This window comes from Somniosus microcephalus, chromosome 3 (assembly GCF_052327205.1).
Source record: "Somniosus microcephalus isolate GS21.2 chromosome 3, FLI_Smic_1.0, whole genome shotgun sequence".
Taxonomy (NCBI): Eukaryota; Metazoa; Chordata; class Chondrichthyes; order Squaliformes; family Somniosidae; genus Somniosus; species Somniosus microcephalus.
This window is the reverse complement of record NC_140989.1, coordinates 33350818-33370720: the sequence shown is the minus strand read 5'-3', so window position 1 is coordinate 33370720 and position 19903 is coordinate 33350818. Positions and strand designations below refer to the sequence as shown.

The following is a 19903-nucleotide window of genomic DNA, read 5'->3' as shown; positions in this document are numbered from 1 at the left end:
CACCCCAGTCGTGTCAGTCCTTCCCAGTCTGAATACTGTCGGGGCACAGGCCCTTCCCCTTCCCTCAAATGTCCCCAGCCATTTCCAGGACTGTCAGGTCACATATTCCAAAGTCCACCAGGCCCAAATTCTCCCTGCAAGTTCTTGTGCGGGTGGCCACAGCTGCTCTGTCTATCTTCCTGATGGCACCTCCCCTGAAATCTCCTACCACACTCTATCCACACATTGGCTTGGGTGAGCCTGTATCCCCTCCCCCCACCAGACTCCAGCTGCCTTCCTGCCCTGTGCTACCAAAACCTAATTCCACTCTGTCAATGCTGCAAGTCCCCAGACACCTCCCCAATGCTGCTAAACACCAATCTCTCCACGCCCACGCTCCCTCCCCCCCACCCCACACACGCATACACTCTTGGCCCCCAAGCCTCCCAGCTCTCAGCCTCAATCATGGAGTGCTCATTGGTCCTATCAATGGTCCCTCAATACTCCCAGGCCATGCTGCTTCCAATGCCAAACCCCACCTCCCAGGCCCTGGTCCACAACTCCCTCCCGGGTACTGGTTTCCTGTGCCTATAGTGTCCAATGCACTAAGATCAGTCCCTAAAGACCCCATTTTTTTCTCTCATGCATGTTCTGGCAGCGCTTGGTTAGCCATTGCCACCAGATCCCCAGCCTACCACAGGCCTGGTACATGATGCCCATCTATTTTGCTGTGATCCCTCAGCTTTAAGAAGATAAAGAAACACATGTGAGAGTCATACAGAGGATTTAGAGTTGCTGAAGCGATACACAGGAATGAGAGACTTACACAAAGAGTGAGGAAAAGAGTCAGAGACAAACCGAGAGAAATACATGTGACAGTGATGTGTGGCAAAAGATAGAGAACAATGGCCTAGAAATTCAGTGGGCTGCGCCTTAAGAGGGCGCTAAGTGGGTCGGAAGCCACTGGCCACGCCTCCCGCTAAATTTAGCGGGACGCTAATGGCGGCGCTAGCCGTTAGCGCTGCACCGCTACTGATGACGTCATTGGTGTGCGCAGTGCCCCGATCGCGATATTTAGATGCACCCCCTGCTTTAACGCCGGACGCTATTTGCGACCGGTTCAGGGGGGCCTACCTGCGGCGGTAGAGGCGCTAATTAAAGGAGAGGTGCGGGGCGGCCATTTTTGTTGCTGGCCGCCTGCCAGCACCTCTCCGCGCTGCCGTCCCCGGCCTCCTGAGCCACCCGCCCTCCCCCCCGCCGCGGAGTGCCGACTGCGTTCCAAGAGCCCGGCACTTCTCGGTGCCGGGCTCTTTTGTCGACACTCGCGATCCTTGATCCTTTAAGAAGGGGAGGAAGGCCTGCAGTACTGCAGCGCGCCGTGCCGCAGCGTGTGGCGCTGCAGCACGTTGCGCAGCGATATTCAGCTGCAGCGCCCCAAGAGGGATGCGGGGCGCCTCCAGTAGCGCCGCGCTTCCCTCTGGGGCGCGCAAACTGAATTTCCGGCGGGCAGCCGCGACTGCTTCCGGGGCGCTACTTTTAGCGCCCTGGCGAGGCTGGCGCCCCAAACGGGGCCATAGTGAATTTCTAGGCCAATGAGTTTAATGCCAACAAAGACAGAGAGAGCCTGTCTGAAGGAATTCAAGAGCGGCACACAGGCAGAAAAACAATTACAGCAGGAGAGAGTCAGAATTTATTTTTAAATGTTACTGAATTTGAAGTTGGGTCACTGCTTACAATGTACATCATTAAACTGTGACAATAGTTTTTAATTTATACCTATTCTAAAAACTCAGTAACCTACACTATGAGACTAATTGGCTTGTGCACTTTTGATGTAAAACTGCAGTAATCAGGCAGTAAATCACGCAACATGCTGTAAGTGTAGAAATTTGTGTGATGTTGCTCTGCCCTGAACATGCATAGTAGTAAACACCCATAGGTGCACAGTTTTTTTTTTTTTATTCGTTCATGGGATCTGGGCATCGCTGGCAAGGCCAGCATTTATTGCCCATCCCTAGTTGCCCTTGAGAAGGTGGTGGTGAGCCGCCTTCTTGAACTGCTGCAGTCCGTGTGGTGAAGGTACTCTCACAGTGCTGTTAGGTAGGGAGTTCCAGGATTTTGACCCAGCGATGATGAAGGATCGGCGATATACTTCTAAGTCAGGATGGTGTGTGACTTGTGACAGAATGGCCCGTAATTTCCGATAGGAGGCTTCCTGCGTGCAGATGCCTCCTATCGGAAAAAAATCTACGAACTTACCTGAGGGCTCCCGAGGTCCGGACACATCCGCTCCTGGGCCTCTCCACAGTCGAAATGCACAGGGCCCACGTATCCCAGAGGCGCATGCAGTTCGCAAGCGTTCCTGAGATCACACGGGCTAGGCCAACCAATAGGAGAAGGGAATCTCCCTTCATACTTTTGACATAGACCCGTCAAATATATGAATGGAGATCACCCCAAAAAGACACTAAAACATTAAATAATTTTTTTTTAAACCATCACATTTTTAAAATGAGTTAAAATTACATTAAATTAAATATTTTAAACAAAAATTTAATTTAATAAACTTACCTTTTTAAAAAGTATTTTTAAATTATAAATGAGTGAAACATTTTTTTTTTTTACTTTTTTCAACTCTTATGCTGGTAAAAGCAGGCCTTACGCCTGCTTTTACGCCTGCTTTTACCAGGCGTAAGATTTCTTAGGGTTTTCAGCGGGCGGAGGTTCTGCAGAAAGCGGAACACCCCCCCCGCAGAGGCCCTTCTATAGGGCAGGCGTCCGATCTGTCAAGAGCATTCTTGACAGAGCAGAAATGCCAGTTTTCAGCGCATGCTTAGGGAACCTAAGTGTGGGTCCAGAATGGAGAGAAACAAAGCTGGAAGTACAAGTTACAAAAGTAGTCAGCAAAACTAGTAGGGAGCAGAAACAAAGGCCAACAGTAAAGAGGGTCAAAGTGCAGAAAAATATTAAACAGGCAAAGTTGAAGGCACTTTATCTAAATGCACATAGCATTCACAACAAATTAATGGCACAAATTGAAGTAAATGGGTATGATGTAATTGCCATTACAGAGACATGGTTGCAGGGTAACCAAAGCTGGGAACTGAATGTTCCAGGGTACTCAACATTTAGGAGGGACAGACAAAAAGGAAAAGGAGGTGGCGTAGCGCTGTTAATAAGGGATGAGATCGGTACGGTAGTGATAAAAGATCTTGGCTCGGCAGATCGTGATGTAGAACTGGAATCAGTTTGGGTGGAGCTAAGAAACAGCAAAGGGCGGAAAACATTGGTAGGAGTTGTGTATAGGCCACCAAACATTAATGGTAATGTAGGGCACAGTATCAATCAAGAAATTAGAAATGCATGTAACAAGGGCAATACGGTAATTATGGGGGACTTTAATCTACATATTGACTGGGCAAATCAAATTACCATTAATGGTGTGGAGGATGAATTCTTGGAATGCATGCGAGATGGTTTCCTGGATCAGTATGTGGAGGAACCAACCAGGGAACAGGCGATTCTGGATCTGGTACTGTGTAATAATCTTGTGGTAAAGGGGCCTTTAGGGACAAGTGACCATAATATGATTGAATTTTATATTAAGTTTGAGAGTGATGTAGTCCAATCTGAAACTAAGGTCTTCAATCTAAACAGAAGAAACTACAAGGGCATGAGGGACAAGTTGGCCATGGTAGATTGGGAGACTACACTAAAAGGTACGAAGGTTGACATACAATGGCTAACATTCAAGGAAATAATGCATAATTTGCAACAAACATATATTCCTCTAGGGCATAAAAACCCAAAAGGAAAAGTGATCCAACCATGGCTAACAAAAGAAATTAAAGCTAGTATTAAGTCAAAGGAGGAAGCTTATAAAGTTGCCAGAAAAAGCGGTCAGCCTGAGGATTGGGATCTTTTTAGAAATCAGCAAAGGGGGACCAAGAAATTGATAAAGAAAGGGAAAAAGAGCACAAACTAGCGAAAAATATAAAAACAGATTGTAAAAGCTTCTATAGGTATGTGAAAAGGAAAAGACTGGCGAAGGTAAATGTAGGTCCTTTACAGTCAGAGACGGGAGAATTTATAATGGGGAATGAGGAAATGGCAGAGAAATTAAATAAATACTTTGTTTCTGTCTTCGCGGAGGATCCTCCCAGAAAAACGAGAAAACCAAGGGTGTGTCGAGAATGCGGAACTTAAAGAAATTACTATTAGTAAAAAAAAAAGTACTAGCAAAATTAATGGGACTAAAAGTCGATAAATCCCAAGGACCGGATGACCTACATCCTCGGGTTTTGAAAGAGGTGGCCATTGAGATAGTGGACGCATTGGTTGTCATCTTCCAAAATTCTATAGATTCTGGAACGGTTCCTGTAGATTGGAGGATAGCAAATGTAACCCTGCTATTTAAGAAAAGGAGGGAGAGAGAAAACGGGGAACTACAGATCTGTTAGCCTCACATCAGTAGTTGGGAAAATGTTGGAATCTATTATAAAGGATGCAATAACTGGGCACTTAGAAACTAATAGTAAGATTGGGCAGAGTCATCATGGATTTATGAAAGGGAAATCCTGTTTGACAAACCTATTGGAGTTCTTTGAGGATGTAACTAGTGGAGTAGACAATGGGGAACTGGTAGATGTGTATCTAGATTTTCAGAAGGCCTTCGATAAGGTCCCACACAAGAGGTTGGTGAACAAAGTTAGGACACTTGGAATTGGGGGTAATATACAAGCATGGATTGAGAATTGGTTAACAGACAGAAAACAAAGAGTGGGGATAAACGGGTCTTTTTCAGGATGGCAGGCTGTGACTGGTGGGGTACCGCAAGGATTGGTGTTTGGGCCCCAGCTATTCACAATCTATATCAATGATTTGGATGAGGGGACTAAATGTAACATTTCCAAATTTGCTGATGATACAAAGCTAGGTGGCAGTGTCAGTTGCGAAGAGGATGTGAAGAGGCTTCAAGGGGATCTCGACAGGCTCAGTGAGTGGGTGAGAACATGGCAGATGGAATATAATGTGGGTAAATGTGAAGTTATCCACTTTGGTAGAAAAAACAGAAAGGCAGAGTATTTCCTAAATGGTGAAAGATTGGGGAATGCAGATGCTCAAAGGGACCTGGGTGTCCTTGTATATGAGTCACTGAAAGTGAATGTGCAGGTGCAGCAAGCCATTAGGAAGGCAAATGGTATGCTGGCCTTCATTACAAGAGGATTTGAGTACAGGAGCCTAGAAGTCTTACTCCAATTATATAGGGCCTTGGTGAGACCACACCTGGAGTACTGTGTACAATTTTGGTCTCCTTACCTAAGGAAGGATATACTTGCCATAGAGGGAGTGCAACGAAGGTTCACGAGATTGATTCCTGGGATGGCGGGACTGTCGTATGAGAAGAGATTGAGCAAACTAGGCCTGTATTCTCTTGAATTCAGAAGAATGGGAGGGGATCTCATTGAAGCATACAAAATTATTACAGGGTTTGATAGAGTGGATGCTGGGAGAATGTTTCCCTTGGCTGGGAAGTCTAGAACCAGGGGCCACAGCCTCAGGATAAAGGGTAGGCCATTCAGGACTGAGATAAGAAGAAATTTCTTCACACAGAGGGTGGTGAATCTTTGGAATTCTCTACCCCAGAAGGCTGTGGAGGCTCAGTCATTGGGTATATTCAAAACAGAAGCCGATAGATTTCTGACTAGTAAGGGCATCAAGGGATATGGCGATAGGGTCGGTGAATGGAGTTGAGGCAGAAGATCAGCCATGATCGCATTGAATGGCGGAGCAGGCTCGAAGGGCCGAATGGCCTACTCCTGCTCCTATTTCTTATGTTCTTATGCCCTTCGATGCCTGAAACCAGCATTTCCGATGTCCCTACGGGTGTGTACACAGCGCGTACACACCCGTAGGCATCAGAAAATACAGGCCATTATGTTTATCATGGTGGAGACAACTAGACAAATGGAAAATTGGACAAATTGGGAGAGTGGATACCATGGGGAGTGAAGCATGTACAGTACACAGGAACCAAGTAGGTAAGATAATGCAAAAAGAAAATAGTACAATATATGTAATGAATGTAAATGATCACACTTACGTTTTTTTAAGATATAGGCCCTGAAAATCTGTTGTTGGGTGTGTTGTATCTGGTTTAAGTGCTGGGACCCCCATCACAGACCCTGTCAAAGTTCGCTGGGTCAGAGAGCATGGCAGGCACCCGCACCACTAGGGCCACACCTATGGTGCCCGCCATGTTATACAACTAGGCAAGTCCAGCTCTGAAGTGCCAGGCCAGGAGGGGCAGCACAGCTGGCTTATCCCTCCGTCTTTGCATACCCTCACACAGTTCCCCTCCATTTCTTTATTTTTCTTTTGTTCTCCCTCTCTCATTTTCCTCTGAACTACCATAGAGCTTTCAGGCTAGACTCTGATAGCCCTGGAAATAATCTTGTTTGGCTCCCTGGGTACAAAGCAGGGGCAGCCTCACGTCCTAGGCCTGGGGATGGTGCACGTTGTGCTCTGGTATGGAGACAGCTGGAGGCTGGGCCTGCTTATTTTTTTTGTCACTCTTCTGCTAGGCGCAGAGACTTGGGCTCAGCCAGCCCAAGTGCATCCAGAAGCTGCTGCAACATGGTTGGATGGAAGAGACACTGTGGGCAAGGAACTCAGGCTGGAAGGCAATGGGAGGTCTAGCGCCTGAGCTACTGCTGATGCTTAATCATAGACCTGGGCATGTAGAGTAATGGTATCCCAGCAACTTTATATTTTAACATTTCTTGGGAAGAAAAACTAATTACATCCCCTTAGTAATGACAAAATCAAGGTAAAATTGTCAACACATGGTCTTTTGCACACAAATAAAAATGATAATTGCGTTTTCTACTAATAAAGGGTGAATTTTTGACACCAGGAGCAAAGACATTAGTTGTTAATGAACCAGATCCAAACTTGGTACTGGAACCACAGCAGACATTGTGAGTGTCGTTCTTTTTTAAGCCGGGTGCATTGCTGCAAGCCACTGGGCTGGAGCAGAGAGGCAGTATAGTCCTAGACCTGAGCAGTGATTGTGTGAAGAGGGAGCAAAATCCAGCCCTACTAGGGAGGGAGCAGAAGTGGAGCAGTCAGGGTGGATTTAAGAGGGAAGGAATGTAGGCAGAGCTGGAGTGTAAGCAGGAGTGGGTGTGGGCTCATTAGGTCTTCACAAGCTTCAGACTCTAGACATGCCTACATCGGCATTCTGTAAATGCAATTGCAGATTTGTTCAAAAAATATCTCCACCATTTTATTTCTAGGATCATATGGTAATCAATTCACCTCAAAATTCACAACATTTAAAGCAATATTTATTTATTATCTGTTATGAATCTCAATCCAATTCTGAGTGAAACGTGTCATGGCAGCTATAGCTTGCAGGATTATTTTATAGCTCGAGTGATGGAAAAAAGTTTTGTGTTATGATTGGTGCATAATAAAGTAGAAAATAACTCATTAGAAAAGAGAAAAACATCATTGAGAATTAAACACTTAACCCATGTGGAAGAAGAAAATTAACTGGCAGCTTCACAATCAGGATGCAGATTACATAAGAAGTTTTACTATATTTATAAGATAGCAATGCATGCCACGAGAAAGCAGGGCAGTGGAATTGGTTCTGATTGCTCTGGCACAGATAAGATGAGCCAAATACCTTCCCTCTGTGGTTCTACTTTCTAAGATCTAAATGTAAAACAACATTGTAGGCAGGTCTGCGGCTTACACAGTGAACGTTGGAAAAAATTGATCGAGCTAAATCATTTTTGTTTAAATGCTAATCTTCCTATCTTTTGCGCATGATATGCATGCATACATATGTTATAGGATAACAAGCTATTAAAATGAGTTTGGTTGGCAACACATATTTCAAAAGTAGCACACATTTGCAAACATCCACTAACAAAGCTAAATATCATACTTCCTCTCATGTTAAACACAGTGACCAGGTACAGCTAGCGGTAGAAGGTTGGAAACCCCAACTTGACTGCCAAGTTTGAAGCTCATTCTCAACTGGCATTCAAATCTGCTTAACCTTCTCAGATGATTTCATCCAAATTATCTACAAGTTAGTTTGTCAGGATATAAGCATTTAAATCATATTAATGATAATTCTATTAAAACATGAATAGAATGACCGCACTGCCGCTAGATCAGCATTTTAGAAACCAGATCATAATGCCAACACTAATCCATTAAAATGAGTGGATTACCATTGGCATTATGATTGGAAAACGTATGCCATTATCTGTAACAAATTTGTCTCACTTATTTTACTTCAAGTTGTCATATCCTCAAGAGATAGAAAAATTGAGAAACGGAAGACGCAATTCAGAGGGAAAGGTCTTAATCACAAAGTCTAATCTCTGTTTAATAGACCAATGTACTATAAACTCTTCTGCTTTTATTCTAGTTAATGAACTGGAGGCACTACTTAGTTCCCAGAATACACTCATAAACAAATTGAAATTAGAGTGTCGCATTTTAAGCCAAAAGCTGCAAAAGATCACAGAAAAAAACAGGTAGGAATCATTTCTGACTTTATCCCAAATCGTGCGTTTATAATTATTGCTATAAGGATAAGTAATTTTTAACTGTCTAAGTATTGTTTTCATAATCAATCACCTCAATATCTCAATAATCAAAACTTAAGGTGCCTAGAAATTGTTTTCTGAGGCAGATGTGCTGCACACCCATAATTTGCTGGTAAATAAGAACATAAGTAATAGGAGCAGGCCATTCAGCCCCTCGAGCCTGCTCCACCATTCAATAAGATCATGGCTGATCTTCTACCTCAACTCCACTTTCCTGCACTATCTCCATACCCCTTGATTTGCTTAATATCCAAAAATCTATCGATCTCTGTCTTGAATATACTCAATGACTGAGCCTCCACAGCCCTCTGGGGTAGAGAATTGCAAAGATTCACCACCCTCTTGAGTGAAGAAATTTCTCCTCATTCCAGCCCTAAATGGCCGACCCCTTATTCTGAGACTGTGACCCCTGGTTCTAGACTCCCCAGCCAGGGGAAACATCCTCCCTGCATCTACCCTGTCAAGCCCTGTAAGAATTTTGTATGTTTCAATGAGATCACCTCTCATTCTTCTAATCTCTAAAGAATATAGGCCTAGTCTACTCAATCTCTCCTTCTAGAACAGTCCCCCATCCCAGAATCAGCCTGGTGAACCTTCATTGCGCACTCTCTATGGCAAGTATATCCTTCCTTAGGTAAGGAGACCAAAACTGTACACAATACTCCAGGTGTGGCCTCACCAGGGCCCTATATAATTACAGTAAGACGTCTTTACTCTTGTACTCAAATCCTCTTGTAATAAAGACCAACACACAATTTGCTTTCCCAATTGCTTGCTGTACCTGCATGTTAACATTCAGTGATTCATGTACAAGGACACCTAGGTCCCTCTGAACACCAACATTTCCCAATCTCTCACCATTTAAAAAATACTCTGCTTTTCTATTTTTCCTACCAAAGTGGATAACTTCACTTTTCTCCATGTAAAATTCCATTTGTCATGTTCTTGCCCACTCACTTAACCTGTCTATATCCCTTTGAAGCCTCTTTGCATCCTCCTCACAACTTACATTCCCAACTAGCTTTGTATCATCAGCAAACTTGGATATATTACATTTGGTCCTCTCATCCAAATCATTGATGGAGGCCGCAATTTTATCAATGGAGGTGGGTTTGGTGCGGGTCACGTGGTTTTCAGCTTCCAGTCTTGCCGCCCCCCGCTGCTGCATCGGGCCCACAGACGTGATTTTGCCTTGATTGACCTTGTTAAGCCCGCCTTGCGGGCTTGTCGACCAATTAAGAGGAAGCGGGTCAGATTACGTCATTTGATGATGCGTCATCTGCCGGTTTCCTTTAAAGGGACCACGCACAATTTTTTTTTGACAGTTGATTTCTCAGTGTTTGACAGCATTCAGGTGCTGCAAACATTGACAATCACTGCACAAAGGTGACCTCTTGCACCCAGGCTCTCCAATGACTCCCTCCATCGGCTGGATTAGATGGCAGCTGCAGGTGAGGTGTCAGAAGTGATCTGTCGCTGGGGAGAGAGGTTCTCCCAATGAGGTGGCACTGGACATGGATTTCAAAACTTGTAACCTAAAGAAATGTGTAAATGTATAAAAAATGCATTTCCCAACATTTTCTTACCTCTTGAGACTCGCCAGTGCAACATTGGATCCTTCACACCATTTCTGCAGCTGTCATCAATCCAGAAACATTACAGCAGACTCACAACACGCCACACTTAGCTGGTGTGGTGTCCGGACATCGGGAAACCCAAGCCAGAAGCGGCAAAATTCAAAAATAGTCTGTCAACTACCTCTTAATAGGTAGGTAATTGCCTTTAATCCTCTTCCCGCTGCTAGGTGTCAGGTCCATGCATAAATCGAGGACCCAACACTTGGGAAAATTGTTTGGAGGCGGGTTGACAGCGTGATTGCAACCCGCCGTCAATCAAAATGATTTTAACCATTGACCCGCCTCCGAACCTGCCCTCTGAGCGCTGGCAACATCCAGCCCTTTGATTGTGAATAGCTGAGGCCCAGGCCCTGATCCTTGCTAGTCACTGATCCCCACTAGTTACAGTCTGCCAACAGTCTTGTATTAACAGTCTTGTCTGTTTTGTTGCCGCCTTTGATTTTCTGCGTCTACTGACTTGCAAGTAATGTCCTACAATATACGCACTATAAAGATTGCAGTCCCCCTGTATTTTTCACTTGATGCCAGAGGTTCTGACATTGCAAGGCATTTGCAAGCTGTTGGTAGCATAATGCTACTGGGAGGACCAAAAAAAACTCCTCTTGTATTGATCAACATTAGCGGTGAATGTTTGCTGTTAAGAAAAGTAGGCACAGTCATCCAGAAAGAGACGGAGGCAGGTTTACTCCAGGTTTTAGACAATCTTCCCTCAAACCCTCAATGTAACCCATAACTGAGAAGGAAACAAATAGTTAAGTCCAAGCAAGGCTTAGTTTATTATTTGTAATGAGCTCATGGCTGTGTTGGGACAGGAGCCCATATACGCAGCAGCACTCTATAGGAAAATGCATGCTTTTCATTTTGTCTAGCTACTACAGTGCCATGCAAAGGAAAACAAAGTGTCTACACCTTGAAAAGCTCCCTGAAAGTAATTAAAACAAGCAAATTATTCTGGTCACAAGCCCAACACCAGAAAGGCCAAATACAGGTTTTGGGTAGTTGCAAATCTTATGTCCTCTGCTCCTGCTCTGAAGTCACCAATTAAGGGAAAAATGCACCCACTGTTTTGTACTTTTTAAATTGTTTTCTCCATATTCTCTTTTCTCCGCTCATCCCATGAAGGTAGCAGATGTTAGGACGCAGTTATGTAAGTGCCTGCCACCCTGTGGTACCTCGCCCAAGTGGTAATTCTTACTTAATGCACAAATCAAGACCGTGTATCAGCTGGCTATTCAGCTGTGGGGGGCATCGCAGCAGATGCAATTCCTCCTCACTTGATGTCTGCAGGCATAGTTTCTCTTAAATTGGGTGAGGGGTGGGGGCGAGAGTCATTGGATCATAATTGAGATCAGGAAAAATGGAAGAAAATTCATCTCTCTACCCCAGTAGCACATAAAGCAATTAAATGCGCCATTGCTGCCTCAAATGAGATTGGCTAACATCAGCTCAGTAACATGATGAAACCCTGGATCTGCATCATTTGTGTAGCTCAGTCATATAACCTTTACCCATTGAGCCACCTGTGGAGCCTCATAATTATTAATAAATAATTCTAAGCATCAACCGTAATATTTTGCAGGCCTTGTTTAAAAAAAACTATTTCTTTCATCCCTTAATGAATGTTGTTGATGATTGCTGAACTGTGTGGAAATTCCTGTCTAAATTGGGCTAATACTCTTTGGTCAAAATTGACCTTTGCTTTTTAAGAGCTTGAATCTGGCCTAATGTGCAAAATCGGGAGATTTCAAAATGTTTCTGATTACCTCAGCGCCGTGATGATGTTGAGGGAAGTTATTAGATGTGCTTATTCCAGAAGGCTATTGAGGTCATGAAGATAAATTCCTCCGTTTCCTCCACCAGACAATACTTCTCTGAGGTTCCAGTACACCTATGGGGCCTGCCAAAGATGTTATCAGAATGAGAATGCGAGTGAGAGACTTATTAACCTGCGAGAGTGTATAGCCACCTGAATCACAAAGAAAATGTAAATACTGTAGAATGATGGGCGCTCTATATGCAGACAGAGCTCCACACACTGAGGTAGATGGAAGCTGGGGGGGGAGCAGGTACAGGTTTGATCGTAGTCGTCCATGTAGGACTAAACAATACAAGAACACCCTCATTTTAGGACCCTTAAAGTATAGGAATAGATAGCAAATTGAAATAAAGGAGAGATGGGGGGAGAAATTCGGTATCGACCCGTTTGGGGCGTAAGTATCGGCCGGGCGCGAAATTTTGCGCCCGGCGCAAATTATTGCCACCTACTGCTAAATTGGCCTCCTTCGCCCCAGGAGGTGATTGGAGCGCTAAAACAGGCACTGCATGACTGTCTTAAGGCGCTAAGCCGGAGGAGCGAGGTGCTACCTCCGAGGGCGGGCGCAGCGCAGGTGCTGTCAGTTAGCGATTGCACACACACGCTGGCGCCGGTCAGCTCTTAAAGGGGAGGGTCGATCTTGAATTGCAGCCACACCCTGCGCATCGGAGCCCTCAATCTCGGCCTGGACAGACCTGTTGCCACATACTTAAGCCAAGGATTATGGAGAGGGCCAGGGAGCGAGCGCAGCGGTTCAGCGAGGGGGCCTTGGAGGCTCTGGTTGGTGCGGTGGAGCGCAAGTGATCTCTCTTGTACCCGGACAGTGGCAGGAGGCCGCTGCCCAGCGACTATCGAAAAGCTTGGAGGGAGGTGGCTCACAGAGTGACCTCCAGCAGCATGGTGCCTAGGACCCCTGTGCAATGCAGGAAGAAGTTCAACGACCTCACTCGGGTCGTCAGGGTGAGTGCCCTTTTCAGAATCCTCTTCATCCCTGCATCTCGACCTCACTTTATGGCCAAAGGGTCTTGAAAGCCCCAATGCCCAGCACTCATCCAACACCTATGGCCCTTTCAGGAAACTCACACGCACATTCAGCACTTTGCACACTGTAAGGGCTATTCGACCATGGGAGGCATTGCAGCCAAGATCAGGGCTGCACACTGTACTCAGACCCCGTCCTTTCTCTTGCAGGGCAAGCTGGCGCATAATAGGAGGCAGCAGCAACGGACCGGGGGAGGCCGGCCTCACCTTCAAGCCCTGACCGATCTGGAGCAGCGAGTCCAACGGATTATGGCAGGCCGGATGCTTGGCCCCGTCGCCACTGGAGATGCCAACCCCGTTATGGACAGCAATGGCAAGGTCATCACCTTTTTGACCTCTCTCCTTCCACTTGTTCCTCACACCAGCATCCTTTGCCACTTTCGAGCCAAATCAGTACATTGCACCACTCATGCCTCCCTTGCTGCCACCCTGTCCTCACGCTAAAGCCACTCTTGTACCTCCCTGCTTTCAGATGCTGATTCACCAGGTGAGGAGGCAGGCCCTCAAGCTGCCACTGGGAGTGTATCTGAAGGCGAGGAAGAAGAGGAAGCTGGACCATCAGTGCAACCCTCTGACGAGGCAGCCCATGGCCATACTGGGGACACGCCTTCCCTGGAGGGGAGCGGGGGGGAATGGTCTGATGAGGGTGAAGCTCCAGGACCCAGCGGGCTGCAGCAACGCGAGGGGGGTAGGGAAGCTCGGGGGCCTTCCCCCCGGAGGGAGAGTATGGCCTCAAGTCCTGCTACAGTGAGCGTAGAAGAGGTGTGGCTCCTTGCTGAAATGAGCGCCCAGGCAGAGCAAAGGCACACTGAGCTCATGGCTGCAGTGGCAAGGATGCCCGAATCCATTGAGTCACTGGCAAGGAGTGTCCAGGAATTTGGCGCAGCACAGACAAGGATCCAGGACTTCGGCGCAGCACAGGCGGCTGCCATGCAATTGCTAAATGCTGCATTGCAGTCAGTGGCTGGTCTCATGCAGACGCAGATTGAGGCCACACGAGCACTGACTGCTGCCACCCTCGCTGGATCGGGCAGGATTCCCCGAGGCCCTCACCGCGCCGCAGCAGGCCAGCAATCTGTGCTCCAGCAGATTGCTCCGCATGCTGCAGTGCTGCCCTGTGGGAGTGCCAGTGTGTCGGCCGAGTGACAGGATGACAGCATTCCTGCTGCCAGCACTGTCACTCCTCCACTGCAGCTGCCACCACCTGTAGGACAGACTGCTGCCGCCCATGCAGAGTTGGAGCAGTCAGCAGCCGGGCCCTCCAGGCCCAGAGCTGGTCTTGGCTGTCCCTCAAGGGCATCTGCAGTCTCAGTTTCTGACACTCAGCACCCTTCCCCCAGCCTTGCTGCAGCCACTGGGGTCCCATTACGGAGGAACTGCAGGGTGGGAAGGGGCCAATCTTGCAAGCGAAGCAGATCACCCTCGAAGGGCAAAAAGTAGGAAGTGTGGCAAATGTTGTTAATTGTTTTATTGAAGGCCGAGGATCGTGGTCATATTTTTGTTACTGTTTTGGTCATTGTCTCCATTTGTGAGAGCCAGTTATGTGACTGACTTTTTTTGGGGTTTTCTTTCTATTACTTTGTCATGCGGGAAGGGTACACAGTTTATTAAATAAAGAAGTGTCTTTATTCAGAATGTGCATGTTTGCTCTTTGAACTAATTGTTGCCTTGACCGGATTAGGGGTTGCGGCACGGTTCCATTCAGGTTCTTTGAATGGCAGAAGCCATTCCCTCAGAGGGGGCCTAGAAGCGACTTGCTATAAGCCGCTGACGGACGGCTCTCGCACTTTGTGCCTCCCTCCCGTCTTGGTGCTGCTGCTCCTCCTCCTCTGCTGGTGCTCCAATGTCTGGTGGCATTGGCTGAGTCCTGAGGATTGCCAGGTTCTGCAGCATGCAGCACACAACAACGAAGTGGGAGACTCACTCAGGTGAGTACTGAAGGGCTCCTCCGGAATGGTCCAGACAGCGGAACCGCTGCTTGAGCACGCCGATTGTGTGCTCAACGATGTTCCTGGTAGCTTGATGGCTCTCATTGTATCGTTCTTCAGCAGGGGTGCTGGGCGAACGGAGCGGGGTCATCAGCCAGGTGCACAGAGGATAGCCCTTGTCCCTGAGAAGCCAGCCTCCTGGGTGAGCCGGGGCCTCAAAGGTCTGCCACAGAAGTCTGGCGCAGGATGAAGGCGTCGTGGCTGCTGCCTGGAAAGTGGGCATTGACAGCGAGTATCAGCTGTCTGTGGTCACAGACCAACTGGACGTTCAACGAATGGAACCCCTTTCGGTTGTGGAAATCCTCGGCATTCTCTTGCGGCGCCCGCAAAGCCACATGCGTGCAGTCAATGGCGCCCTGCACCATGGGGAAGCCTGCTATTCTTGCAAAGCCCATTGCGCATTCTTGCTGCTTGTCCGGGGTCATGGGGAAGGAGATGTACTGTTGTCTCCTTTTAAAGAGGGCATTCGTGACTTGACGGATGCAGCAATGCACCGCGAACTGGGAGATATTGGCAATGTCCCCAGTAGCGGATTGAAAGGAGCCGGTGGCATAGAAGTTGAGAGCCACTGTGACCTTCACTGCCATCGACAGAGACGTCCTGCTCCTCAGTTGAGGCTGCAGATCTGGCTGAAGCAGGTGGCAGAGCTCAGTGACCACCTCCTTGCTGAATCGCAGCCTCCGAAAACGCTGCTCCTCAGACATATTGATGTATGAGAACTGTTGGCGGAAAACCCTGGGAGCGTAAGGTCTCGTGTGCCGACGCCTGTTGGCCCTCCTCCGTCTGGCCATGATTGCCACTCTCTCTGCGTCTCTGTGCCCTCTCAATGTAATGGAGAAGCACGACGTTCCCATCCATTGCAGCCCCCATAGTATGTGGCCACTCAAAGTTATGCCAGTGAAAAAGCAAAGCAACTACAAAGTTCTGGTCAGAAGCCAAAAGTACCTCTGAGCGGTCAATGCAGAAATCTCTCTTCCTTTGTCTCTCTGCAAATCTCTCTCTCTCTCTCTCTCTCTCTCTCTCTCTCAGAAGGAGTGGTCCAAAAATGGCTACCACAAAGAAGCCAGGAAGAGCCCCCTTTAAATAACGCCCCCCCAGCCCCACAGCGACTGGGAACCGTTCCAGTCAACCTGTCATTGGGAGCAACAGGCGGAAAGGAGGGGGGCGCCACTGAATGTCCGGGGCGCCCCAAGGGCGTTGCACTCTGAAATGACGTCAGGATCTGCGTGTGCAGCTGAGCGGGCGTTGCGCTTTAGCGCCGCCACTAAATGTCCGTTCAATTTCGCGAGAGGCGCAGGTATCGCCGAGCCCGGGCGCTAGCTGGTTCGCGCCCCACTTATCACCCTCTTAAGGCACTAACAGGTGGCGCAACCAACTGAATTTCTCCCCCATGGTGTTTTGGGCATTCCTACAATCCTAGACAAGAGAGTGGGGTTAATAGAAAAACTGAGGGAATTAGCAACTGGTTAGGTGCAAGAGAAACAACATGGAGTTTGTCAATACCTGGGATTCTTTTCCAGATAAAGGGTGATGGGCTTTGCCTAAATAGGTCAGGCTTGTGAGCTACTTAACATTACTAATGGGAATTGCTTAAACTGGATGAGAGGGAGAAGGTCCAGACTCTGCACCAAGACTGTACAATTTCTTCAGGAGAATAAGGAGGTAAAGATCACAATTCAAGCAGGGGACCTTTGGGGTACAAGCTGGACATATTCCCAAAAGAAGCTAAGGGGGTGTAGCAAAAGCTGCACTTCCTGGGGTGGGTAGAGAAGTTTCAATTAAACTGAGAGTTAAAAAGGTGTATGAGAGATCTACGGCTAATAATAAAGGAAAATCAGGTGGAGTATAAACATCTAGAGGGGAAGCAAAAATTATTAGAAAGCTTTAGAGTATGAAGAAACAATGGCAGTTAACATAAAGGGAAATAGTAAAGGATTTTTAAACATAAGAAGTAAAATAGTTAAAGGGTATGGCTGATTAGAGATGAAATATGAAGGGATAGCAGAGATACTAAATGAGTACTTTGCCTTAGTTTTCACAGTAAGTGGTGTAGGTAGGTGAACCTGCACCTCCCGTCTTATAATTCCAGAATCCGACTTGAACCCCTTCCGGGTGGAGTCAGATGGTCAAGGCTCACAAACTCAGTACAACTCAGTCTGCTTTTAACTATTTATTGTACTAGGAATAACATACAAACGTCAATGCACTGTCCCCTTATAACTCCAAACAATACTAACATACACCGTTCCCTTTAACTCTTTCATTTCAAACGCCACTCACCCCAGCGATCAAGTGGAGGAGTCGGTTTCCATCTGTACGGGTGATCAAACCGTCCACAGTTTCCTTGTAAGTTGCTACCCTCTGTTTCTAAACACATCCTTTTATAATACAAAAGATCAAAACCAGTGACAATAGATTGACGCAAACCCTTCCCCTTTTGATTGTACCATCTTAATCTCCTCTTTCTGCCATTCTGTTCAATTTCAAACCATACAATACAAAAAGAAATGTCTTCACCCTGTTTGATGTTTGGCCATTATCACACAAAGAAATGTCTTGATTAGACACTTCCTTGCTTATCATCAGTTTGAAAGGTTAATGAATGGGTTTCAATCCAACGACACCTGGCATTAACATTTCCAAAAGATGAGGGAGCCGTTCCAGACTCGGTGGAACCAATTGTAAGTCTGGTTAACAGCTGGACCAGGGAGTTTCACTGGACAGGATAGTCAGTTGAATTTAGACAAACACATGCCATTATGTGGTTTGATGGTTCCAGCCACTTCCTTGGTTAGCAACCTTCTTCTTCTTAGGCAGTCCCTCGGAACCGAGGATGATTTGCTTCCACATTAAAAATGAGTTCGCAGGTGACTGAATAGTCCAATGTGGGACCTACAGTCTCTGTCACAGGTGGGGCAGACAGTGGTTGAAGGGGCGGGTGGGTGGGGTGCTTGGGGTGACGTGCACTGCCTGCGCTTGGCTTCCGCTTGCTCCCGGCGAAGAGACTCGAGGTGTTCGGCGCCTTCCCGGATGCTTCTCCTCCACTTTGTGCAGTCTTGGGCCAGGGATTCCCAGGTGTCGGTGGAGATGTTACACTTTTTCAAGGAGGCTTTGAGGGTGTCCTTGAAGCGTTTCCTCTGCCCACCTGGGGCTCTCTTGCCGTGCTGGAGCTCCGAGTAGAGCGCTTGTTTTAGGAGTCTCGTATCGGGCATGCGGACAATGTGACCCATCCATCGGAGCTGATTGAGCATGGTCAAAGCTTCGATGCTGGGGATGTTGGCCTGAGCAAGAACACTGATGTTGGCGCGCCTATCCTGCCAATGGATTTGCAGGATCTTGCGGAGGCAGCGTTGGTGGTACCTCGCCAGTGCTTTGAGGTGCCTGCTGTACATGGTCCATGTCTCTGAGGCATACAGCAGGGCGGGTATCACTGCTGCCCTGTAGACCATGAGCTTAGTGCCGGGTTTGAGGTCCTGGTCTTCAAACACTCTCTTCCTCAGGCGACCGAAGGCTGCACTGGCACACTAAAGGCGGTGTTGGACTTCGTCATCGACATCTGCCCTTGTTGACAGTAGGCTCCCGAGGTATGAAAAGTGGTCCACGTTGTCCAAGGTCTTGTCGTGGATTTTGATAATCGGGGGGGCAGTATTGTGTGGTGGGGGCAGGTTGGTAGAGGACCTTTGTCTTATGGATGTTTAGTGTAAGGCCCATGCTCTCGTACGCTTTGGTGAAGGTGTTGACGATGGTTTGGAGTTCGACCTCCGAGTGAGCGCAGCCGCAAGCGTCGTCTGCATACTGTAATTCGACGACAGAGGATGGGATGACCTTGGATCTGGACTGGAGGCGATGGAGGTTGAACAGTTTCCCGTTTGTTCTGTAAATTAGCTCCACTCCAGTGGGGAGCTTACTGAGGTTGAGATGGAGCATTGCAGCAAGGAAGATCGAGAAGAGCGTTGTTGCGATGACACAGCCTGGCTTGACCCCAGTTCGTACATGAATTGGTTAGTATATTCATGAAGTAAAAGGAGTCGTGTCTGTAGTTCTTATCCTGTTTAATCCAGAGCGTGTATTACAAATTCCTTTTAAAAGTCTCGTTGGTTCCTCATGTTATGCTAGGATATGAAGTTTGGCCAGTTTCTTATGATTGGTCAATTTCACAAAACTGCCTTTACAGTACAGCCGTTTGACCCTTTAATGTTGGTATCATTTAAGTTGAATGCATTCTTGCTGCAGGAACTGGCTGCAGTGGGTACAATTGGAGGTGGACCAATTAGATAGGCTAATCATAGGTAAGGAAGTAGTACTAAAAAAAAAAATGGTGAAAGTCAGAGTGTAGAAGAAGCACTGGGCCCTGATGGCATGGATCCGAGAATGAGTCAACAGGAAAATAGCAGAGACTGAACATAATCTTTCAAATATCCTTGGATATGGCAGTTGTGCCAATGAACTGGAGGGCTGCCAATGTAACACCTCTGTTGAAAAAGAGAGACAGGGATTATTCAGATAACTATAGACTAGTTAGCAGTAGGTAAATTCCTAGAGGCCAAAATATCAGATAAAGTGAATGCTCAGAAAGACATGATGCAACCTGGGACCTGCATCATCTGTGTAGCTCAGTGGTTCAGCAAGCAATGCAATTACCCATTCAACCTTTAAAACGGCAATTAAGAACAAAGGACATTTTCAAAGAGACAAGGGGGAGAACGGCAGTAGGGCTCAGTATAAGAGTATTATAAGAAAGTAAAAAAGATTAGGGTTTCCAAAAGAAAACTATGAAAGGACATCGCAGCAGATGCATCACACTGCACCAAAACT

General features: G+C 47.0%; 1 protein-coding gene across 10 annotated transcripts in view; it reads left to right on the top strand.

The window, feature by feature from the left end:
- Positions 1 to 19903, top strand: part of sdccag8 (SHH signaling and ciliogenesis regulator sdccag8) — a 414689-nt gene that overhangs the window by 262985 nt on the left and 131801 nt on the right. For 8 of the 10 annotated variants that reach the window (XM_085979869.1, XM_085979861.1, XM_085979875.1 and 5 more), the window contains one exon: positions 8429 to 8537. In XM_085979869.1, coding sequence (XP_085835995.1) covers positions 8429 to 8537 — 109 coding nt within the window. Of the gene's footprint in view, positions 1 to 8428; positions 8538 to 17373; positions 17435 to 19903 lie in introns of all 10 variants that reach the window. The other 2 variants (XM_085979867.1, XM_085979883.1) reach the window with 1 other exon arrangement.